This window comes from Alosa pseudoharengus, unplaced genomic scaffold (genome assembly GCF_046254945.1).
Source record: "Alosa pseudoharengus isolate Yale_2024_CS ecotype anadromous, Long Island Sound unplaced genomic scaffold, YU_APseudo_1.1 YU_APseudo_1.1_scf_8, whole genome shotgun sequence".
NCBI lineage: Eukaryota > Metazoa > Chordata > Actinopteri > Clupeiformes > Clupeidae > Alosa > Alosa pseudoharengus.
Window position 1 is genome coordinate 19,067,985 of NW_027468870.1, and position 25,494 is coordinate 19,093,478.

General features: G+C 42.7%; 3 protein-coding genes across 4 annotated transcripts in view; 1 reads left to right on the plus strand and 2 right to left on the minus strand.

Moving 5' to 3' along the window:
• The window catches only part of LOC143111471 (zinc finger Y-chromosomal protein-like), a 15,299-nt gene extending 12,441 nt beyond the window's left edge, over positions 1-2,858 (minus strand). Inside the window, exons 1-6 of the mRNA XM_076273711.1 lie at positions 2,814-2,858; positions 2,464-2,567; positions 1,060-1,413; positions 415-546; positions 185-271; positions 1-35 (exon numbers count right to left, since the gene is read on the minus strand). The exon at positions 1-35 is cut by the window's left edge and continues 103 nt beyond it. Of these exons, the coding sequence (XP_076129826.1) occupies positions 1-35; positions 185-271; positions 415-546; positions 1,060-1,413; positions 2,464-2,530 (675 nt within the window). The 5' untranslated portion in view covers positions 2,531-2,567; positions 2,814-2,858. The remainder of the gene's footprint in view (positions 36-184; positions 272-414; positions 547-1,059; positions 1,414-2,463; positions 2,568-2,813) is intronic.
• Positions 2,859-6,115: 3,257 nt separating this feature from the next.
• On the minus strand, positions 6,116-11,425 carry cunhxorf58 (chromosome unknown CXorf58 homolog). The gene is made up of 6 exons (XM_076274473.1): positions 11,337-11,425; positions 10,931-11,036; positions 10,014-10,155; positions 7,250-7,482; positions 6,883-7,081; positions 6,116-6,447 (listed from the first exon to the last, which is right to left on the minus strand). Exons 3-6 carry the CDS (start codon positions 10,119-10,121, stop codon positions 6,256-6,258), a joined length of 732 nt encoding a protein of 243 aa, XP_076130588.1. The 5' UTR covers positions 10,122-10,155; positions 10,931-11,036; positions 11,337-11,425; the 3' UTR covers positions 6,116-6,255.
• A 1,226-nt stretch (positions 11,426-12,651) lies between these two features.
• Positions 12,652-24,327, plus strand: apooa (apolipoprotein O, a). 2 transcript variants are annotated; one of them, XM_076274833.1, is made up of 10 exons: positions 12,652-12,693; positions 15,047-15,145; positions 15,394-15,513; positions 17,416-17,448; positions 17,759-17,813; positions 18,615-18,710; positions 19,726-19,817; positions 19,923-20,015; positions 20,309-20,356; positions 23,740-24,327. In XM_076274833.1, exons 1-9 carry the CDS (start codon positions 12,685-12,687, stop codon positions 20,342-20,344), a joined length of 633 nt encoding a protein of 210 aa, XP_076130948.1. In that variant the 5' UTR covers positions 12,652-12,684; the 3' UTR covers positions 20,345-20,356; positions 23,740-24,327. The 2 variants fall into 2 exon arrangements, with proteins under 2 accessions (XP_076130948.1, XP_076130949.1); XM_076274834.1 differs by lacking the exon at positions 23,740-24,327 and adding an exon at positions 21,484-22,176.
• The last annotated feature ends 1,167 nt before the right edge of the window (positions 24,328-25,494 follow it).

The following is a 25,494-nucleotide window of genomic DNA, read 5'->3' on the forward strand; positions in this document are numbered from 1 at the left end:
TACAACTTCCATGTATACTTCCTCTGAGAGCTTGGCTGTAAACAGAAATATAAACACACGCACACAAACATAAACACACATACACACACGAACACAATCAAGTACAGCCCCCACCCCCTTTAAAAAGTGCTTACAGTCCCTATGGTTAGTGCCCCCACCCCCTCACCCCTTCTTAAGTACGTACAGTCACTGTGGTTGCTGTCCCCGACAGACATGTAGACCATCTTCTCACCAGAGGACGGCTCCTCATCCCCCACAACCTCTGTGTCACCTGCAAACACACACACACATAAGGCAAATTATAACTGGAGTCACACCTAAACCCACACTCACCCACCATACACAAACAAGCACGCACACACACACAATCAGACATATCATAACCGGTGTCATCCACCATACACACACACACACCCATGTCCTCTCCCGTGTCATCTGCCTTGAAGATGTAGACCTTGATGACTTCCTGTCCATCACTCTTGTCGTCTGCGGCAACCACCGCTGACCCCTCCTCCTCACCTGACACCATTTTACCAGCCTCATCCACTACAGAGAGAGAGAGAGATGGAGAGAGGGAGGGAGAAAGGGAGAGATGTAGAGAGGGAGAAGGGAGGGAGAGAGAGATAGAGGAAAGATGGAGAGAGATAGAGAGAGCGATGAGGAGAGAGAGAGGGGAGGGGATAGATGGAGAGTGAGAGCGAGAGAGATGGAGAAGAGAGAGAGATGGAGAGAGTAATGGAGATTGAGAGAGAGAAAGATGGAGAAAGAGAGAGAGATATGGAGAGAAAATGTCAAAGACACCGTTATGGGTTGCATGTGATGCATGGTTTAGCTCACACCAACTCTCCAGAACATGAAATAAACACTCAGACACTCCAGGAAGATTTTCCATCCTCCTCAACAGCGCGTGATCCAATCCGACCCGATCTAAGATCGAGATCGGATCCAGAGATCAGGCGCTGTGAGGGAAGGAGCTCTTTCCAGGGATTCCATCAATGAGGATGGAAGATGAGACATTCTGTGAGCACTGCAGGAAGTGATGCAATGATGTCCACTCACGTGAGATCATCAGGTAGTCTCCACAGCCCTCCTCATCCTCCGCCATCTCTCTCCCCTCACTCTCTCCCTCACCGTTGCCCCTGACGACCCGCGCCACAGCGACCGCTTCATCCTCCTCGTCCTCCCCCATCTGCACCACACAGGTGTCCATGGCAACCTCGTCATCCTCCGCATCTTCATCATACTGGACTACGTCCTCAGTGGAGTCTTGGATCACCAACTGATCAATGTCGTCATCCTCCACAACGCTGTCGTTATGGAGATCACCGTCGTCAACGACAGAGCCAGCGCGGGAGGAGGAGACTTGGAGCTCCACAACGAAGCTGTCAGACTCCCCGGCTGGACCGACATCATCTGTGAGAGACACACAAAGTGATGGGAGAAATGTTACAGGTAAGCACCATCAACGCATCATCAATTAATCAATCAATATTTATTTTTTATATAGCACCATTCATGCAGACTTGAAACACAAGGTGCTTAATAATACACCAATACAGCATATAAGAAAATGCAAAACACTACAGAACTCGTCTGTCTGCCTGTCTGCCTGTCTGTCTGTCTGTCTGTCTGTCTGTCTGTGCTTGTCCATCATCTAGACAAAGAAGCAAATGGAAAGCTGATAAAAATGTAGCCATGAAATGACAAGTTTATTTTGTGAGTGGGAGTGGTTTTTAGACAAGTGTGTGAAATCAGACGTGTTTGTTACGATGTAATGTATTCATAGGTGTTTTGTTTCCCATGTAATACATGACGTGTGTGTTATGTTGTTCACAGAGACCTGGCATGTGTGTGTGTGTTGTGTTGTTCACAGAGACATGTGATGTATTCCTCCATGTAGTAGCATGTTCGGCTTAAGTGAAATTTGACGTGTGTGTATGTACAGTGCAACCGAAGGTTTCCAGACTCTTTCAAGTTTTCCACATTTTGTTATGTTTCACACTCATCTTAAATTGGATTACATTTTTTCATCAATCTACACAAAATGCTCCAATACTCTAAAGTGTAAACTCTAAAAAACAAGTGTTTGGAGTGAATGTATAAAACATAAAATGATCTTCACTACCTCTTACATTAAGTTGTATCTTTGTCTTAAGTAAAATTTGATGTGTGTGTATATGAGGTGTGTGTGTTTGTGTGTGTGTGTGTGTGTGTGTGAGAGAGAGAGAGAGAGAGAGAGAGGTGCATGTGTGTGTGTGTGTGTGTGTGTGTGTGTGAGAGAGAGAGAGATGTGCACGTGCATGTCCATGTGCACATGCATTTGTTTTGTTTGTGCGTATGTGTGTGTGTGTATGAGGTATGTGTGTTTTGTGTGTGTGTGTGTGTGTATGAGAGGTGTGCATGTGTGTGTGTGTGTGTGTATATGAGGAGTGTGTGTGTGAGAGGTGTGCATATGTAAACTACCTCCTCCGTGTAGTATAATTTTCGGCTCCTGGGAGTGGATTGCCAGTCTGGTGATGTGGTCATCCATGGCCCCACCCTCTGTAACCTCATTGGTCTGCGTCAAACTGGGGGAAAAACAACCCAATGAGAACCACTCATATATTATACAATACAATGACCCAATGAGAACCACTCAGATATTATACAATACAAAGACCCAATGAGAACCACTAATATGTTAACACAATAAAGACCAAATGAGAACCACTCTGATATTTTAACACAATAACGACCCAATAGGAACTCAGATATTACAACACAACAGAAATGCTTCAGGGGAAAGGGATATGACCAACACAATAGCAACACACCAGCATTCTTCTGCTCCTACAGGAGTATTGGGCCCATACACCAGAGGTCTGTACTGTGACTACCCAAAATGTCTTATGGGAAGTGGCTAAACCTTAACAGTACTCTAATGAATACGGTCTCATGGATAGAAAAGTGCTCAGCATGATTTGACCTTAAAGCTGCATACACACCACCGGCAATTTGCTAATTAAGTGTCACTTGTTGACTCTGAAGCTGAAGTGACTAACTTTGTTGGATGACGTCTCGTATTGCCAACGGTTAGTTCGCCTGAACTTGCTTGTATTACACCACAACATACCACACTGAACCCCACTAACAGATCACATCACACCACCATACTGTACCGCATCACAACATACACAACACACCTTAAGCTAATACCTCCTCTCCTGGCACTTCTGGCAACCTCACACACCGGTTATATATTATATTGTTGTAGCTGTAGCTCTGTAACTTAAATGTTATACTATTGCTGTAAGTCGCTTTGGATAAAAAATATATTCTCATGTCAGGTTGTATTGGGTTAGGGTTAGCCTAGTATGTTATATAATCATTTCCACATAAGCATCAGTATCACCGTACCACAAAGAACATACCACGCACGCACAACACGCACTGCATGAACTAAGACAAACTGATATACCTTTAAAAGATTTGATCTCCATGCCATTTCATGACAGATTATTCCCATGCTGAAAGATACACTGGCCTGAAGGACTGGCAAAGCAAGTAAGGAAGCATGCATACCTATTGATCGCATGAAGGCCTACTCATTAGCATAGGCCTACTAATCAGCATGAAGGCCTACTCATTAGCATGTAGGCCTATTCATCAGCATGCAGGCCTATTCATCAGCATGCAGGCCTATTCAGCCTGTTCATTTATAAGGTGAAGTGAACTTCTCTTCCCCCTGGGTGCTGGAGGCTCCTTCCCTCCTGGAGGCTCAGCGGCAGCAGGACGTCTGATTCAGTGCCATGCGCCATGTCCAGCTGAAAGTTCCCCTACTCGGCCTTACAGCCTCCAATCAGAAATGCAAGTGGCCTGAACAACCGAACCAAACTGATCTGTGAGATCAAACTGGGCTGCAATTGCCTGCTACGTCTCTGTACGAGGACGAAGATACTGTAGGCTTCACTAATGAAAACAAAACACTTGTGATTGAATGTTCCTGGTTCTGGTTTGCCCACTTGGCTCTAAATTCAGCCAGGCTTGTTTGACGCTGGTTTATGCAAAGACACTATTCAAACTCTGAGCCATCACTCAAAGACAGGATTCTGCCCATCTTAGACCCTGGGTCTGGCCTGCAATCTGGAACACCCCGTGCTAAACAGATGTTTCAAGACTATCAGCCTCTTGTTAAGTGTACTCTTGGTTCATTTCTTATCATTGCTAGACCATGCCCTTGGTCAGGTCAATCATATCACAGTAGCCTATCTAGCTGAGTCTCTATCCCAGTGTGTAGTCCCATGGTTACAATAATATTTATCAGATGATAAATACTAGGCCTACACAGCGGTTCAGAACGACAGAAACGGTTTCTGATAACGTTACAATTGTGGTGAGTAAAAATGTTTGGCCCATTTATTCTGCCAGAAATCTCAGCATATGGTCGGCAAATATAACTGCAAATATTTTCCGTTTTAGGAAAATGTTATCGTTGGAAATGATGACTTCCCTCCCCCTTTCATGCACACATAATAGAAAGCCCTCGTCTTCACTGTTTATAGTAACAGTAGCTTAGCATCAGCAGCACCAAGCTAGCTCGACAACAAACATGGCGGTCGCCAGTTTTCTGATCACTGAACAGATTCACTTATTTCAAACAAAACGCAAAACGCAAGGTCGCCATTTTAGCCAGCACGACAAACCACAAATGGAAACCCTTAGATTAAGAATGGATTAAGACGGACAAAACGATACTGTGTCGTCACAGTGCGACACAAACTGTTTTAATGTCACCCCCATTCAAAGACGGTAACAATAGCGTTAGCTTTAGCATCGTCTCTCTAGCCGCTTTCCGTAGGCTACTAGGGGCCACAAAGCGGGATTTCCGGCAGGCGTACGCCGTCTAGACGCACTTCTTCGCCGGCGACAAGGACCAGGAAGTCCCTCACCCTTTCTTCACTTCACCATTGTACTCGTTATGAATTTCAAATGTTCCCCTTCAAACAGCTTCTTACTGACATACTGGGGCGATCATATACGCATATTGCATGTTATAGGTGTATTTTGACAACGCCTGTGCAAACATCGCATGCAGATACCATTCAGAAAAGATAACTGTTACTAGGCTAGGGCTTACCATGTACTTGGAAGTCAACAGATCCTGTTCTGTAGTCCAGTGGAATTTAAATTAGGAATATAATTGCATGGATTTGTTAACAGATCGTTTTGCCCCTTGTTATTATAAAGAACGCTTCCGGGCGCAGGGTCTATTTCCAGCCCAAAGGAGAGTGAGCGCACCCGGGATGGAGGGAGAGGTGAGAGCCTTGGCTGGAAGGGCCTGTTCAAAGGAGAGAGGGAGGAAGGGGCGGGGGAAAGCGGGTGGAAGGGTAGGATGAAGACCCCAGTAGAGACCAAAACAGAAATTCCTGTCTGTGAACGGTATGGATATTTTACCACAAATACATGTATCGATGTTATTTCACCTATTTAATTATGCACAACATTGCACTATATCAAGCATTAGATTAGTTGCAGAATAATGTAATGATGCTATTGTGCTATCAGTGAGTGATGCTGCATAGCACAGGAATCAGGATTTGTTTATCTATCAATTGTTAATTTAATAGTCAAGTCAAACCTCCCAACTGAAGCACAAACATGTACCTGTTGTGGGTAACTTGGCGTTCGTGTCAGTTGGTCGAGGGCGAGGCCAGGGTCACTGTGTGGGTTATTTTTAGTGAGTGGGGGGAGGGCCATAAGGGGTATGAGGAGACTGTACAAAGTGTACAGAAAGTGCTACCACCCCTCCCCCCCCCACACACACACCCTCCAGCATATACCCCGTTCCCCAGAACCCCCCCCCCCCCCCGTGTATACTCCAGCCCACAGCATATGCCCCAGCAGAAAGTTACCCCCCTCCAGCATATACCCCAGCCCCCAGTATGCCCCCTTAATGGTGTGTCTATTTCACAGTATAGGCTAAACTAACTAAATCTTACAATGCATACTGGGAAGTAGATTGCTCTGTCACAGAACGTTTATTAAAGGTTCCAAAATGTAGCCTTAATAAAACCTTCAGGGAAGTAGATTGCTCTGTCACAGAACGTTTATTAAACTCACTCAAGTAATTCCCTGATGAAATAGACAGATGTTTATTATTCCATATGGAGCCCCATATGTTGTATTGTAAAGTATATTGTTTGCATGGTGTAAAGGAAATCCTTGTTCGTTGTTGCACAATAATCATTAACACCATAGCTATTAAAACAACAAGCATCAGATCATTGGCTCAATATCATCCTCAAATTCCCCCAAATTCCTTGACCAATCACACAGTCTGTCTGCTTCTTCCTGTTCCTTCTCCCAGTCTGAATTGTTTGAGAAAGGGGAGGGGCTCCTGTTAAACCCCTCCTCCTTGCCCTCAGGGACCGTGTCCGTTGGCCTGACCCTCAGGGGCGAATCTGGGCTCTGGAATTACAACAGCCAGTAGAGTGGGAGAAGTCAATCACAAGCTTTATGCTTTCATTTTTAGCATTGTAACACTTACTGTATCCCAAGAAAAACATCTCTATGGGAAAATGGAAAGGGTTTTTGCCAATTAAAAATAACAGCAAAGGAAAACCTAGGCATTCGGATGTATGAGTTTAAATGTTTATCTTTTTGTGTTTTTGTAACAAAATGCGGTCTTGTCTTGTAGAAAGAAAGATTGTTGCTTCCGAAACTGTTGGAGTGACTCTTTAAACAAAGCATGTAGTGGAAATCTAGCGTTCTTTCTCAAACATTTTCTCAAGCCCTCTCAAGTTCTGCATTGTGTTTGCACAAACATCACAAGGACCAAAAAAGAAAAAGGCAATAATAAGAAAATGACTTTTCAGTAGTAGAGAAATGAGACATTGTCTTTACCAGTTGGTGAGCTTCGTTATGGTGGCCAGAGATGTAGAGCTGGCGCATCTTCATGGAAATGGCACGGTGGAATTTTCCAGACCTCCGAGAGGAAGAGGGTGCTGAAGACGCTCGTGAGGAGGATGGTGTCTGCCGATGGGAGTGATTTCTCTCGGAGGAAGGAACCGAGGCAAAGGACGATGGACGTGCTGCCGGAGACCTGAGTGGAAGGATGGGCAAGGACTGTACTCACAGACGGTTCCCACAGCAACGGGAATAAGAGCCAGTGGAAACGCTGGTTTTGATTCTGTTAGCAGCACCATAATGTGTCAAGCAAAGAATACCAGACAGACTTTTCAAGTGATTAGCTATGGAATGTTATGGTTACCTGAGTGTTCTAGCTCCTCCTCCAGGAGTCTCAGTCTCCCCAGCAGCGTGGCAACCCTGCAGCACCCCCTGGAAAAGGTCTGGCCTCAGGTGTGCACCCGCTGGGCCGGTTCTCCCCAGGGGCAGGTGGGCGTAGTTTAGGGTGGGGCCAGGGAGAGGATGGAGTCTCAGGGTACGCCAGCTGTTGCTACGGCCACCAAGGTATGCCGGCAGTTCGTCGAGATGACTGGAATACTGCATTTAGAGTAAGATACGTGACCCAGCACCAAATAAACTGGGAAGCCTTCTACAATGGTCAGGCTACTTTTTATTTACTTTTATTTACTGTTACTTTTATTTACTGTTTCATGCCAAGAATGAAAGTGTGACTTTGTTTGATAAGGCCATGCAGCGTCATGTGTGAAGGCAGCGATGACTGCTACAGCGCTACAGCTACGTTGTTCCCCACCTCAGTTTCAAAATGATTCAAAATCAGTGAAAGGGTGAATTCTCCCATTCACGCGTAAACAGCACGTAAGTCCTTTTTTACGCACTTCAGTTACGCGCATTCTCCCATTTCCGCTTCTGTCACACCCACAACACGGAAGTTCAAAATCAAGGTAGCCTCAGAGAATGTCTAATAAGGGGAGAACTGCCACTCTCGGAAAACTTCCGGTTTCTGAACTGGTTGCAGTTCCTTCTGTGGTTCCACATGAGGGCGCTCGTCCACGAGTGCAGAATGCATGGAGGTCTATGGAGCTGTACCCCTCAAAATCCACTTTTCTTGGGATATAATTTTTTTTCAAGTAATTTGAGTATTGCATTCGAAAGGGGAGGCAAAGAAAATACACTTGGTTGAATATTATATTTTTTAAAGTCACTTAATTGTTCTAAAAAGCCTTTCAAATGTGTCAATGACGTCATTCATTAGCACAATGCTAGCGTGTTATGTGCAACAACGACCCAACCTGTAAAAAATCAAAAGGACATAAGTACTCGTTCATTCAACTTTTGACCTATAACCCATGTTGAAGTTATACAAACTACAATCAAAGTGGCAAGGCTCTCCGTAGACGGGCTCTGGTAGCCTTATGAAAGAGGTGTGATTTACCGGTATTTAAAATAGAACCGGACTGATCCACCACCTCGTTAATTTAGGTTGATATAAAAACGTGGAATGTGGACTTTCTCATTGACCTTCTGAATGCCATTTAAATCCAGAAAGAGCACGAACCAGCCTTTGATTTTGAAAACGTAGACATGGTGAACTGAATAGACCTCTCCAGAATAAGTCCCGCCTCCGTAACTTCCGTATCCATCCAACTTCCTGGCGTCGATTGTCTATGGGAAATAACATGGCGTTTCAAAATATCATACCGGTAAAACATCTGTAGGTAGCGAAGTAGAAAAAGCTGGTGGGCAGATTGTCCTACACACTTCTGCCATCTAGTTTCCACTGGATTTTTTGATTGTCGGTGCCGTTTAAGTAGTATACTATAGACTATACTACTTAAGCGGCACCGAAAATCAAAAAATATTTCTACTTTGTCACCTACAGAGTTTTACAGGTACGATCTTTCAAAACGGCATGTTATTTCCCATAGACATTTGACGACTGAAGGTTGGATGGATACGGAAGTTAGGAGGCGGGACTTATTCTGGAGAGGTCTATAGCGAACGGCCTACAGTAAAATTGTGTCATCACACAGCCTAACAAAGAATTCACTTAACAAAATTTCCCTGTTGCACTGAGGTTTGTTTAAAAAAAAGCCAAGACATGCTTGAGGTGTGTAAATTCATTTAAAAACCCTGTTGAGAAAGAAAGTTGAGAATGGCAGTTGCTTCTAATAATATCAATTTATCTATGCTAACGAAGCTGTAGACTGACCTGCAGTTGCAGTTGCAGTTGCAGTTTCGAATACAGTAGAGACTGGCATAACAATACCAGCCTCAATTACAAACGAATCAGAGACAGGAGAATATTAACGATGCTGCTCAACAATAGTGCAGGCGTCTGTGCAAATGTATGGAGGACTTTGTCAAGTTGGAAAGCAATGGACAGATTCGAACAAAGTAGGCTATGGGATCATGACTTCACGTCAAGTTAAAACTGAAGATGCACAGTCAGTAATGTCCAATATCCATAGGAGGTGATTATAACAGGGTTTTCCCTATTTAACATTGTAGCCTCATGGATAAGGTAATGTCGAGAAATATGCCACCGTGTGACACTGTAATGGGGGAAAACGTAAAGCCATATCAGCATATTAAGCACAACATTTGATACTGTAATTTTAATTTGTAACGTTCTGTGTAACCTACATGTATTTAAAACAAGGGCTATTGCCGACAATAGCTATATGCTGTTTCACCTTGTAGTGGTTAAGCCTTAAGGAGCGCGTAGCTGGAAAGGTGCTTAAGTCAGTGGCAGAATGCGCGCAAGAGTTGTAATAAACACCCAGATTTTGGGGTTGCTCCTCCCAAAACGCATAACTCCCTCCATCACACGTAAATGACAGCACCCTTACGCACATTGGAGAATCCGCCCCTAAGTGTATAGAGAAAACTTTAGCCCAAAGGATTAATTTCCTATCAAAATGTTACCAGGATAGGCTGATATTAATAAGCATAATAAGGATGCCTCTTCCATCTGGCTAGCAGAATTCTAGTTGATTTCCTGAATTTGTTTTACTAATAATTATCAGCAACATTACCATTATCTAATCCAGTTATCTAGTCCAGTATATTGATTAACTCTTAGGAAAATAATAAGGAAAAGTGCTGACCTGCATGAAGTCTCTCATGCAGACGACATCAGCTGCATCAGCAACACGCTGCCCGAGATGCAGCAGCTCATCCGTAACCAGCAGGTCCAGGAACTTCCTGTTTCCCATGATTTTGCAGGTCTGGGGTGTGGCCTGTTACATCCTCAGTAAACAGACACAGAACAGCTCCTCTGTTCACTATGCAGCGACTTTACATGATCCTTATATTATTATATTAGTGGGTCTAGCTATGCATCTTTCAGATCAGATATCATTGTGTCTGGCTACTCCTTACCCTAGGCCAGCGGTACTTAAAGTTTTTGTTCGGCGACTCCCCAAAAAACATGGACCAAGTCTAACAACCCCCCTCTCTTTAACCGGTGGAATTTGGTTTCGAAATGTTGCGAGATGGGCATTGGAAGCAGAGTCAGTCAGAGCATTAATCTCAATGGCAGCCATTGACTAAAAACCTTTAGAAAAATGTCTTTAATCATTAATGCAAATCATTTTGCGACCCCTCCAATATTTTTGACGACCCCCCTGCGGGTCCCGACCCCCAGTTTAAGAACCACTGCCCTAGGCTATGTATCCTCACCTCAAACCTCAAACCTCACTACCAAACTTGGAACAGTATGGATAACTGTTGAAATTCTGTTCTGTGTGAATCTGTTGTAGTTTTATCTGTTATGTCACATTCTTTGTGAATCGGTCGTTGTCCTGTGTAAATTTGTTTACGTCTAGTTTGCTCTGTCAAATGTAAATGTCTGATAGTCTTGTCTGTTGAGATGACGTTGAGTTGATCCAGTGAATTCAAGCCAATTAAGTTAAGTCTTGTCTGATGTAATTATGCCCACTTCAGTCTGATGAAGTTTAGACTGTTCTAGTTAATGTAGAACACTCTAGATTCACTATTTGTCAGTTGGCAAAGTTCCCCTCACCTGATTGTACGGCCTGAATATTTTCTTCCCTGAGATGTAGTGCTGTCTACCGCCAGTCTGGAAAATCTTAAAGACGATGATGGGTGGGAACTGAGACCCACAGAACCTGTACATTTATGCAGGGGTTAGGTGTATCCAATTATGAAGGGGATGAGCTTATTTATTTATAGAGGGGTTAGGCATTATTATCCCACTAGGCTGATGCAGATCCCCCCCCCCCCCCACACACACACACACACACACACACACACACATTCACACATTCATAAACTAGAACACACACACACACGCAGGCATACACACACAGGCAACTGCCCAGCCCTTCTAATGGCTTACTGTGCAGTTAGTCAGGCTAACTGGAGATGGAAAGACAGACAGCTGTGTACTTAGTCAGTTTGTCATATACCTGAAGCGCACCTTGCAGTGCATGCTGGGGTCTGTGAGGAGTTGGGCCTCTCTAGGGATTAGCTGGCGTAGGACGGCAGGAGTCAGCGAACTCTCCTGGGGCACTCGGGAAGGCCATTTAGGATTAGAGAGCAATGTAGAACATCACAAAGCAAATATCAATTAAAACACCAACAGTAAAGTGTTTGCAGTGATGAAGAATCTAACACCAACCTAAGCACACAGTGAATGCTGAGGTAACTCTAAACGTACACTGATGTTAAAGTCAAAGAGATACTCACTGCCTTCCGAACTGTCTGAAGAAGCAGGTGGAACAGAGTCCTGTCCTGGTAGGACCTCCAGAATTTCTGGATCTTCATAGCAGCACGAACTGTCTGTTGGAGGTCAAAACTAAATAGCCTACACAATTAACGGTGATGGTGACCATGCAACCCGCAGTGCAGTGTAATAGTTTAGCCCCCAATTTCCCCCCCTACACATTCCATGTTTTTAAACTGCAGTTGTTGTTTTATTGACTTTGAAATGTAGCTATCCAGCTAGTCTAACGTTTGTGTTACTGTTAGGATCTTTTTAAATTAATTTAATTTGATCAGTGAGTGAATTCGGAGGGCATTAATGATGTCCAGAGACAGAAACCAGACACCCAGGGTCTACTAAAATGAGTAGGCCTAGTGTATCCTGACCTAAGCCAACAATCTTTGCCTAAGCTTTGACATGTAGGACTCTCCACAGCATGGAGCCATCCAGTGCCTGAAGTATGTAGCTCAAGGGTCAAATTCAGAGGCCTTCCAGCCTGCTGTTTTGTCTATGCCATTTTTCCATGGTGTAACATAACATGACTAGTATACTGAATTAATGCAAAGAAAAACATAACTTACATATCGAAATCAAATATTGACTAGAATCATTTTGGTTAACACTTTTGCTCACCTGACGTTAGAATCCATCGCTGCTCGCTAGTCAGCCTGGGTGAGGGTTGTGGACGTGTGTTGTCAGGGCAACAGCACAAGCTAGACAGAGAAGTCCAAAGCAAAGATCCTTGATTACTAGCTCCGCTTTAACGCTCTCTGTCCAAAGAGCGCAATAAGTACGTCTTTAAACCAAAGATTATAGAGCTCCGCTCTAAGATATTTGCTTTAAACTGTGAAAAAACACCCACTTCCACTAACTTCATTCTAACAAGATACAGTTCAGCTTTTGATAAATCGTTGCTAAAACGTACCTCGCTTCTGCATATTTTTTTACCATCACATTCTACACCACAAATGCACGTTCTATTCCGAAGTGATAGGGGGCGATATTTCAATTCACAACACGTCTGCCACAACTGCAGAAGAAGAAAGTGAACCATGTTCAAGGTAAGAAGTGGCTTTTTTCATCTTTAAACTTGATACCGGGTAGTTTAGTTGTTTTCCTGTAACCAACACCATGTAACGTTGAGTCTCTGGTTAATGTATTACAATATATTAAGTTGATGCAATATATTTGACTTGGTTTAGGTGCAGAAGGAAGGTTTTCTAGGTTCATTTGAGCGAATTTGTGGATTAAGAACGAGGTCATTTAAGGTCTTTGCAGCTCGAATGAAATGTCAGTAACACCGAGACATTAGTCAAGGACTTTTAAGTCTGTACGTGGAATTCTATCAGATTCCTAGGTGTAAAGCGGAATGGGTGAAATGAAATGTCATGCCACGCCACTTTAAGATTTATCACCTTAGTTTGTGATAGAAGACGATCACACGTTAAAGCAGCGCGCTAACGTTTCTTGTCCTTACGGAAACAACGTCAATGTCGAAGAGGTTGCGATAACATTGGCGTGGATTATTGTGACAAAAAGCATAAACAGATCATGTGTGTGGAAAACTAACGGCTTAAATAAGTCAAGTTCTTGTTTCAGTGACTCAAATTGTGGTTACGTTGACGTTAAATATGTCACTGCCAAGACAGAGGGTTATCAATATAGCGTCATCGTTGGATAGTACATACATACTTGGCGATTCGACATGAAACTCAAAGAAATACTAATTTTGTCCAAGAAATGTATAGATTTTGGGGTACATTATGTAGATGAAAAGTTTCAAATTGATTCGGCTTCATAGGTCAGGTGCAGAGTTGCAGATATACACTCATAACTGGGGAATGACCGCCAGGTGGCGACAAGTTGTTGTAAGACGAGGAAAGAAGGACTAGAGCCTGCCCTGTAGTAAGGGTTTCCAATCTTGCACCACGGGGTGTCAGGTGCATGGTTGAAACTTCTCTCCTCCAACCCTGCATTCCTGTTGTCCATTGAAGACGTACTAAAAGAGTTGCCTGAAGGCAAAAAACTTAAGAGCGGAGCTCTCTAGAATCTTTGCCTGAAGGTATTCAGCTGTTAAGTCATGATGCAAAAATGTTCAGATAATTCTGTTTCCGGGTCCAACTGGGCCCAAAGTGGCTAGTTTTCGTTTTTTTTTCTTTTCGTTTTTGCATTGACAGTAGGCCTAAAATAAAGACGACCCCCCCCCCCGCTGTTTTGAGTAGTCTACAACAACAAAAATAATTTTACTACCCACTCGCTGCCTCAACCTAATAAATCTTATTTTCGTGGAGGCCTGGACTTTACCCTTGATTATATCACCTGGTTGCACAGTCTGTCAGACTTAAAGGAACCATATGTAAGATTGTGGCCAAAACTGGTACTGCAATCACTTTCAAAATACTGAAGAGCGGTGTATCCCCTCCCCCTCCCCCCTGACTCGAGGTTGCACACGCGGATGGCGAAACACTACTGACTTCGTGATTAGTAGATAGGTGGAGGGTGGCGCATCAGGCCAAAACACAACATGACATGACAAAACACAACATCAAAAATAGGAGAGCACTATGCATACATACTCTTTTATTTGCACATACGCGTTTCGGCGTGTGCCTTCTTCAGTGTGCTTTCTTGTATGTATAACTATCCAGGCCAGCACTCTTAAAGTTTAGAAATAGACAAATTGAGTGAAGCCTGCTCCTATCCTCACTGAAAACACAACATCAACAACAGTTGAGGGCTGCAACTTCACTTTTTAAATGACAATATCCTGGCAAGACTACTGTTGTCAGTGATATAAGTATTTGAAATGAACATGATTTCTTAATGTCTAGTGACATATCAGGGCCATTTTATGATTAATTGAAATATTTTTCTTACATACGGTTCCTTTAAGCAACTTTTTTTTTTTTACCCTTATTAAAAAGGAGGTGAGGTGAAAAGGTTCATAGGTTGTGAAATCAGACTGGCTGCACTGGTCAACTTTTGGATGAAAGAGTGGCAGGACCCTAGCCTGGAGATTCCAGACCCTGTTAATCTAGAAAGATTAAGGGTCTGGCCATGACTAATGTAATAGCCCAACTCGAGGGGCGGCACCAAGCATGCATTTGAAAAAAATCTCACTGCACGCAATTGGATAACACTACTAATGTTTACTGACTGATTCGTTGCAGCGCTGTCGTCATCTGTTTAGCTCGCCTATGTCAGATACACCGATGTTAAAAGCCCGAAGCCCAAACCAGTAGGCCACGGCTGCGCCTAGATAACGCATTATGGATACGCATTATGCTGCCTTGCATAGCTGGGTGCATTTGTGTAACTTGTGTAACCTTAGGCCTGTGATAAATAACTCTATTTCCAAAAAGGTTGGGTTGCTGTGTAAATTGTAAATAAAAACAGAATGCTACGATTTGCCAGGTTCCAGCCCAGGGCCCTGTGGGCATTATGATGGGAGTGGTCTTTGCTGCTACCCCCATTGATGAGAAATCGCCCAGCAGTGAGCTTAGCCTGGAGGAGGTAAAAACCAGATATAACACACACACACACACTATTCTATGTTAGTAGTACTTATTGTTATTGCTGCACTAACAAATTATCCTAGTGGTAACTTTATTATACCTTGATTGTTGTAAGTCGCTTTGGATAAAAACGTCAGCTAAATGACAACATGTAAATATAAAATGTAATGCCTCATTACCCCTGCTTTAGCCCTGTATCCCTGTGCCAGACGAGCTCCTGATTAGTGCTTGTGTGTGTGTGTGCAGCTGTCCCTGTACACCAGTCCACAGCAAAGACTGCGTTATGTAGAGCCGCCAGCAGGCCAGCTGGAGCAGGGGGTCACCACTGTACGCCAAGCCACCCAGCCATACATCACCTGGGGACAGGTACGCAAGCACACCTGACACCCCTCCGTGGACACACACAGACACACCAGAAGTTGGACACACACACACACACAGTGTCGTGGACAGACACACAGGGCGTTGGTGGACACACACACACACACACACACAGGGTTCAGTGGATAAACACACTGGGGGTTGGTGGACACACACATGCTATGGAATTTGCAAGGAGACAATATGGTCTGATGAGTTTGTCTGCATGTGCATATAGACCCAGATCATTCATAACTGACCTCTCAGGCATTTCCTGGTGAAGTAAATGCTACCACCCTAGCTGGCTTCTAGGATGAGGAAGGATCATCTCAAATAGAATCTTTATTTAGTAAGATATTTCACTGTCCTTGGACAAGTCCTGTAATTGCTGTTCTTGCACCTTAGAATAAAAAAAGTGTTGCAATTAAGTCTATTCACATACACACAAGGCAGACAAATGTAAGACATGAATGATACATACAGATAGTATAAGTATAAGTATATATACTCTTTTGATCCCGTGAGGGAAATTTGGTCTCTGCATTTATCCCAATCCGTGAATTAGTGAAACACACTCCGCACACAGTGAACACACAGTGAGGTGAAGCACAGACTAATCCCGGCGCAGTGAGCTGCCTGCAACAACAGCGGCGCTCGGGGAGCAGTGAGGGGTTAGGTTCCTTGCTCAAGTGCACTTCAGCCATGCCCACTGGTCTGGGTTCGAACCGGCAACCCTCCGACCAACCCTCGGTAACAAGTCCGAAGTGCTAACCAGTAGGCCACGGCTGCCCCATACGTACATAACATACCGGTACACACAATGCAGACACACCAAGCATTGATATGGAACGGTGATTACATTGTTTTTACCAGATCTACTTCATAACTGTCCCCTGTCCTTTTATTAGAAGAAGAATTAGTAGAATTAATAGCCACCCTACCAATCAGAAAAGAGTATTTCTTCTCTCTCGGTGATAAATACACAGAATAGAGACATGCCGTTCAGAACACCCATGCTCAGCCCTAGGACCACAAGGTGCTGGTGTGATACGCTCTGTCCTTTGCCACTCCATTGGGAACTTGCATGTGCTTCATAGTTGCTAGTTGCTAGATGCTTGCCCTCATTGCCAAAGCGCTGCCTTGCATGGCCAATGGTGAGGCTTTGGCTTTACTGCATACATGGTGACACAGACTTCATTTTGTACATAAGTGTGTGTGTGTGTCTGTGTGTGTGTATGTGTATGTGTGTGTGTTGGAGGCAAAGAGTTAAATATTAACAAAACATACAACACTAATGTCAGAACAACACTATACTACCGGTATAACATAAACAGCACAACACTAACAATGAACAGTAACACAAACAACACAACACTAATAACACAAACAACACAACACTAATAACAACACTAATTACAAAACAACACAACAATGTAACAACTTACACTAGCACTAACACCTAACAATGGTACAAACAAAACAATACTTAAAGAAACACAACAAGAATAACACAAACAATAACACAACAGCACTAATAACACTAAAACAATAATAACACAACAGCACTAATAACAGGAACAACTACACACTCAACACTAACAACACAAGCGACTGTTATAACACAGCAGCACTTAAGGACACAAACAACACTAACAAATTAATGATTAATGAATTGGTTCTTTTTGGCAATTGTATTATTTGAACTTGAGATAACTCAAGTCTGAAGTCATAATATACTTGAATTTCTTTTGTAACCATTTAAGATACAAGTGTTTTTTAATGAATTTGCATTTGTCCCGCTATGTTGGTGCGTATGTGTGCGTGTGCACGCACGCGTGCAAATGGCTGTGTGTCGCGGTGTCGTCATGCCAACACTATTGCTGTTTTGGCCTCATCACTGCTGTTCAGCAAACCACAAACTCGGCAGTGAAGAAAGTACAGGTACACACACACACACACACTCTTCTACACAAAAAAATAGATATATCTGTTGTGACGATATATCTGTGAAATGCTGAAAAGCATCATACTGCTTTCATTCCATTGGCTAAAGCACCATGCTGTGGCTCCATTGGTTCGTTTTCTGATGGTTTTTGCACCCAAGCCGCTGTGACTGCTCTCAGTGTGGTGTAGCAGGCATGCATATGGCCAGGGTAAACCCAAACCCAGCCATGCATATGCCTCCCATGTTCCCTCTATAATAATGTCATTTGCTCCTCTATGTGTTGTCATATCCTGTTGGAACCTGAAGGGGGTGTATGGGAAGGTGAAGCCGATAGTGGATGACGCCGTTCAAATGGGGAAAGGTGAGAGAGTGTGTGTGTGTGTGTGTGTGTGTGTGTGTGTGTGTGTGTGTGTGTGTGTGTGTGTGTGTGTGTGTGTGTGTGTGTGTGTGTGTGTGTGTGTGTGTGTGTGTGTGTGTGTGTGTGTGTGTGTGTGTGTGTGTGTGTGTGTGTGTCAGGTGCTGTTCACATGGGGAAATGTATATTAAGGATCTTTGGCTTTGTCATGAAGTAACAAAGTAGACAGGTCTGGGCACAGTGGACTGTGTGATGGTCATGACGCGTCAACGGTATCATGCAACAGGCCTGTTTCAGTAGACTTTGCCTATACACATTCTCTTCATTCCTGATTAACTCATCTCATACTAAAGTACTGATTTAATCTTGCAAGCTGATGAAGTTCTCACTGTAGCAGTGATTGGTAGCCTACAAAGTTATAAGGGAAGCAAATTGTTGAGTTGGAGTGGCTGGACCTTTTCAGGTAGGATTATCCTCAACGTCAGCTGGCTGGAAACATTATTTATTTAGAAAGTGGTGAGCAGCCCATCAGTATAGTTTGTTTAAGATGAAATATTAAATGAATTTCCAACTCAAATGAACGGACAACTTGTGCGAGTGTGTATGTGTGCGTGTATGTGTGTGTGTGTGCGTGCGTGTGTGTGTGTGTGTGCGCGTGATTTTGTGTGCAAATAGTTTTGTTATCTATCTATCTATCTATCTATCTTTTGGGGGTTTTTTTTGTTCGTACTTGTGTTTACATTCCTGTTTCTATACAGGTTTGTTTTCTTCTTGTGAGAAGACTGTTTTGTTTGTTGTTGTGTGCAGATGGTTATGTCTATCTTCAGAACCCTCCCCCAGAGTTCTATCCACGAGCAGGGGTTATCGGGTTTGCAGGCATCCTGGGACTGTTCCTCGCCCGAGGTAGGTTTGTGTGTAGGGCAGAGAATTTGCAAGTGTGTGTGTGTGTGTGTGTGTGTGTGTGTGTGTGTGTGTGTGTGTGTGAGGACCAGGGACTGTGTGTCTGTCTGTGTGACGGACAGGAAATGTGTGTGTATGAGTACATGTGCGTATGTGTAGGGGCAGGGAATGTGTGTGTGTGAGAGAGGGGCTGGAAATGTGTATGTACGTGTGCATCCGGGTGACCTGTAAGGCGTCTATTTCTCAAACTAGAGACTCTAATGTACTTGTCCTCTTGCTTAGTTGTGCACTGGGGCCTCCCACTTCTCTTCTGGTTAGAGCCGGTTTGTGCTATTCTCTGAATGGAGTTGTACATAATGTTATAGGAAATCAGTTTCTTGGAAATTTCTCGCATGGAATAGCCTTCATTTCTCAGAAGAATAGACTATCTTTTTTTGGCCATTTTGAAAGTATAATCGAACCCACAAATACTGATGCTCCAGATACTCAACTAGTTTAAAGGACAGCCAGTTTTATAGCTTCTCTAACAGTTTTCAGCTGTGCTAAAATAATTGCACAAGGGTTGTCTAATCATCAGTTAGCCTTTTAACACGATTAGCTAACACAATGTACCATTAGAACACAGGAGTGATGGTTGCTGGAAATGAGCCTCTGTACACCTATGTAGATATTCCATTAAAAATGAGCCGTTTCCAGCTAGAATAGTCATTTACCACATTAACAATGTCTAGGTTGTATTTCTGATTAATTTAATGTTATCTTCATTGGAAAAAACAGTTCTTTTCTTTCAAAAATAAGGACATTTCTAAGTGACCCCAAACTTTTGAGCGGTAGTATATGTAAGGGACAGGGACTATCTGTGTGTGTGTCTGTCTGTCTGTCTGTCTGTCTGTCTGTCTGTCGAGGTGTGTGACTGTGGATGTTTGCGTACATGATGCAATATGTGTGGGAGTGTGTGTGTGGGAATGATGATTGTGTGTGTGTATGTGTGAGTGTATAATGTATTGTGTATGTTTAGGCTCTAGGTGGAAGAAGTTGGTGTATCCTACTGGACTGATGGCCATTGGAGCGTCTGTGTACTATCCTCAGAAGGCATCCGAAATGGCCAAGGTGTGTGTGTGTGTGTGTGCATGCACACTTTTGTGTTTAGTTGTTAGAGTTTGTTTGTTGAATGGGTAAGGTTTGATACTGATCCACCTTTGATTGTGTTGCCAGGCTACTGGTGATGGCATCTATGATTATGCACTTCAGGCCTATGTTGCCATGGAGCAACTGGTGAAGCCTGCACCCAAGCCGCTCAAAGAGAAGGTGTGTGTGTGTGTTTCTTCTTTCTGTTTAGGTGTATTTGTGTCTGTGTGTGTGTGTGTGTGTGTGTGTGTGTATGTGTATATAGGTGTTCTTCACTTGTACATTGTGTGTGTGTGTGTATTCCTGTTTGTGTGTGTGCATTAGGCATGTTAGTGTGTGTTTTTGTTTAGTGTGTGTATGTATTTAGGCATATCATTGTGTGTGTGCGTGTGCGTGTTTATATTATATTTCACTTTTTGACCAGTGGAGTTGTGTGTGTGTGTGTGTGTGTGTGTGTCTGTTGGTCTCTAAAGGTTGAGAGAAGTGCCAAAGAGGAGACCAAAGCTTGAACTCTGGAGCCGGTAATGGACACAGACACACACACACACACACACACAAATAATACCCATACTACGGTGTTCATTTTAGGACATCCTCAGATCTCAGACTCCGGTGTCAGAAATACCTCTGTCATCTTCAGACAAAACTGCATTACGTCTCAGAAAAAACGGCCTTGGACCAAAAGTCGTCAGTCTCAGAAAAATCTGTGTCAAGTCTATGAAATTGCAAAGTCAAGTGTCAGACCAAAAAGTGTCATCATGTCTCAGAAAAATCTCTGTCAGCTGAAACTGCTTTACTTTACTACTACTGCTTTACACAAGTAAACTTGCAGAAAATAACTATTTTGTATTGTATCACAAATAAGTTTGCTTGCTGTACCAGTTAACTACTTTAGCTAATTCAGAAAGCTATCTACTTTAGCTAATTCAGAAAGCTAGTCAACAGCTTCCTCATCTGGGCAATGTTATCTCTGACAACTTTTTTTCTGATGCTGACAGAGGTTTTTTCTGACGCTGAGGTCATTTGGTTTGAAGCAGTTTCAGCTGACAGAGATTTTTCTGAGACATGACGCTTTTTGGTCTGACACTTGACTTTCATAGACTTCACAGAGATTTTTCTGAGACTGATGACTTTTGGTCCGAGGCCATTTTTTCCGAGACCTAATGCTGTTTTGTCTGAAGATGACAGAGGTTTTGTCAAGAGACTGACTGACTTTTAGGATACTTCGATGCTGTGACCTGATGCCTTTTCGTTTGAGTCTGACACCTGAGGATGTCCTAAAATGAACACTGTACCATACACATTCACACCACACACACACACTGGTTTGGTATAAGTCATTAAGGCAACTCACATTTTTTTTCTTAGGGACTGGGATGATGGTGGTCATATCACACACACACACACACACACACACTGTATTGCAATTACTTTTTACACAAATACTAATTGTTGTCATGTAGAGTCACACAAACTCGCGCACACACACACACACACACACACACACACACACACACACACCAGGGTTTTCATTAGTTGGTAATTACAGATTTTTGCCAGGTAAAATTTATTAAAAAAAACACATTGAAATAAAACAGCAAATTTAATATTTAAGCCAGTAAAAATGTCCTCATGTGTGTGCCCATAGAAAACACAGCTATAATGCAGGCCGTCTCTGAACAGGGCATCAGTGTTGACATGGAAACGGTCCATTAACAACCTACTGCACCTTTTTTTCACCGGAAGTGTGCCACTTGCCCTGAGGACTGGTCACACATCTGCTTTATTTACAGTTTGACTATATGGTTATCTTAAAACGTGGGCCTAAAAGGGCGTTGGAGACTAATTATAAATTTCCTGAGGTTTCCGACGATTTATGTAGACCTATTGACAATACAAAATATGTATCCGGTAAAATAACTTCTGTCGTGATTAAGGACTGGCAAAAGTGGAAACCCTACTGATAATGTTTGTCATTATGCAAACACACATGACAAACATTACGCGTTTCTCTGCACACATAAGGGCTCCCAGATATAAACAACACACACCTGTGTACACACACACACACACTCACCTACCCTATTCATAGACACACTTCACTGAATGGCCAGTCCCTTAAGACAGTTGCGATATAGTTTGCACTATGGATTCAAGCATAGCTTCCCTACATTATAAATAATAATAATAAGTTTAATTTATATAGCGCCTTTCACAAGCCCAAGGTCGCTTTACATAGTGAAAAGGAAAATACAACAAACAAACAAAAACAATACAACAAAGAGAAGCTATGTGTTGGGTGTGGAGGAAAAGTGATCATTAAACAAATTATGCATCAAAATGTATGAGTAATGAGTTTCTTAGCAACCGGGGTGCAATAAACAGCAACAAACTTCTGCTGTGGCTTTTGTATGCTTAATATTATGGTGGTGTGCTGTAAGCTTTTCTCATAGTAAATAGAGTGCTGCAAGAGAAAAAGGATTGGGGAACGCAGCCTTGAAGGGATGATCCGGAGTTAGAAACCTGGGGTCTATTCATGGATGATAAGGAGTTCAAACTTTAGTTTGGGAGCAAAATTATGTTAATCAGAGGAGTTTTGTGCTAGACCGTTGTTTGCATTAGCAACAAAATGGTTTATAGCCTGTAGCAGTGGGCATGGAGCCACGTCTAAATAAATAGCTATTTTTAAACCACTGACAAGGCTCAAAATAGCCTTACACTTCGGTGGTAATGTGGATAGGGTCCCTGCAGACAAACCAAAGTGTTGTAAACTTTGAACGTTTACAGAGAGGGGCAGCCGTGGCCTACTGGTTAGCGCTTCGGACTTGTGACCGGAGGGTTGCCGGTTTGAACCCCGACCAGTAGGCACGGCTGAAGTGCCCTTGAGCAAGGCACTTAACCCCTCACTGCTCCCCGAGCGCCGCTGTTGTTGCAGGCAGCTCACTGCGCCGGGATTTGTGTGTGCTTCACCTCACTGTGTGCCGAGTGTGTTTCACTAATTCACGGATTGGGATAAATGCAGAGACCAAATTTCCCTCACGGGATCAAAAGAGTATATACTTATATACTTATACTATGGGCACGTTCGACTTCTTGCTGAATCTGGCTGAATCTTACTATATAAACATACATCATACAACAATATTTGAAAAGTTCAAAGTTTGAAAGTTTGAACTTGTTATCATTCATACATAGACCCCAGGTTGTTTTAACTCTGGATCCTCTCTTTAGGTATCCTGGCCCTAGCCAGATGAATGTCGTTCCGCTTAGCTCCGCCTAGCTTCACTCACATATATCTGGAACCTCTTCCATTGAGAGTGATTTCTCCAACCAACTTTATGGTTTAGCCAATCAGGACGCAGGGCGGGAGTTTCATAGATGTGACATAGAAGCGACTGTGAGACTGTTATCAGCGTCACGGGTTGGCTTCGATGAGAGTGGTTGAAGTAGCACGTCAATAGATGACGGACAAGTGGCTTATTCAATCATATGCAAGCATTTTTTGATTAGGTCCAGCCTTCTGAAGCAACACTTCAATGGATCGGTTCCAGATGGATGAGTGGAGCTAGGCGGAGCGAAATTCATCTGGCTAGGGCCAGGTTACTCTTTAGGGGCAGTAATACCCATATGCTTATTTTATAAGTATAAGTATACTCTTTTGATCCTGTGAGGGAAATTTGCTTATTTAGTGTGTGGTGAATGCTATAGTGTATCTGTGTACAATTCAGGGCAAAAGCATTGGGACAAAAGTGAAATTCAATGTTTTAACGCTATTCTCAATTTTTTTTTTAATAATGACAATCAAGTCAACTTCAAGTGTGTGTTTGAAGTTTTTTAAACTAAAGCTGAGGTGTGTGTGTGTGTGTGTGTGTTTGTATTTTTTGCTCTCTCAATCTGTTGACAGGTCCAGGCTCCTTGACTTGTCTAAGGGAGACAAGGTTCCATCCAGTTCTGAGCAAAGCCACACCCCTTAATCATATTCAAGCCCCTCCTCTCCCCCAACATTCTGCACTATAACGAGACACAATATTCTTAAAAAGAGTCCAAGAATGAAACACATGAAAACACAAAAAAGGCGAGGACAAAAGTGTGTGGACTCTTCTAAAGATTATTGTGACTCCTCTTGTCCTGCACCTGAGAGGTTCACAGTGACCTCTTCCAACTGCACTAGAATAAGACATGCCCCCAAGAGTGGAAACTACTCCCCAGGGGCGGGGTCTGTCTAATTACTTCTGTTACAACAGAAAGAAAAATTAACAAATTAAAATATAACAATATGTATACGTTTTAAAATGCTTTTTCATAGATCGTCCAGTAATTTGGAATTAAGGCGGGGAAAACTTTTGTCTCATCTATATTATTTTTTGTTTTAAATCTTTAACATGTTTGATTGAGTTAAATTCACCTTGGAAACATGAATGTAAAAAAATGATTCATATTTATATATAAATTATAAATGGTCTGACTGTGGAATTAAAGATGTATATTTGAAGGACATCTGTTGTGTTTTTACGTGGGACAGCACTTATGCTGCAGCTTTATGTCGTAGCTGTGTCACACCCTTTAATCTGAATGGTCTGTTACACCTTTAAGTTGAATCAACAACAACACATTGCATATATTATAAAGCGCTTTTGGCACCCAAAGAGCTTCACAGTGAAGGGGGAACCTCACTAAACACCACCAATGATGCACGGCAGCAATGATATGCGTGCGAACGCTCACCACACATCAGCTTGACGTGGAGAGTGAGGAAATGAGTGAGTGAGTCTTGACCTCGCTCACAAGTGCTAGGGTTTCATTTGTTTCATTTCCCAATGTTGAGAACCCATGACTTCACAAAGTGAAACAAAGTAGAACACCAATGCCCCAGTTACAGTTTTTCTTGATCGCTTTGATGCAGCAGTCAACTCAAACTCCACATTTTCAAGTTAACACACAGGCTGAAACAGTGGCACTCATGGTCAAAATGACACATTTTGCCTGCAAAAGACTAACACTCTCAGAACATTTAAAACAAACAGCAAAAGCCGATTTTGCCATCAAACAAAACAACTTGAAGTCAAATCACTGTTCACTTTCAATCAATCATTACACACTGCCCAATTAAATGCAAAACACCGTCCTCAAAATGAGGAGTTTCCTTAATTTTTGCTGTCTGTGCCATTTCTTCTCATTTTTCTGGTATCAGAAAAACTATGGAAAGACAAAATGTATTGAATAAAAATGTATTGTATTTATTCCTCCCAAGATGTAACTACCATTGACATGTAAGACCTACAGTAAGCACCTGGACAAGACACATTTCATACACTGAACTACAACTTGTCATTTTTCATTGAAATAGACCTACAGTAAACACCTGGACTTGTCAGCTTTTGTACTGTTTTCTTCACCAAATAGGCAATACAGTGCCTTAGATTCATACTTAGCAACACAGAACAGACATGGTATCTCTTATGGATAATGAATGATTGCTGATTGAAGAATTGTGCAAAGGAGATTCACACATTGACATTACAAGTTCATTAGTTTGCAAGCAATATATATTAGCTGTGGATTAATGTTGCATTTGTTACACAGTTAATCCAATAGAGTTTGGAGTCTTTGTATGAGAACTCAGAACTGTGTTAAATGTTTGTAAAAAGAATGTGTTTAA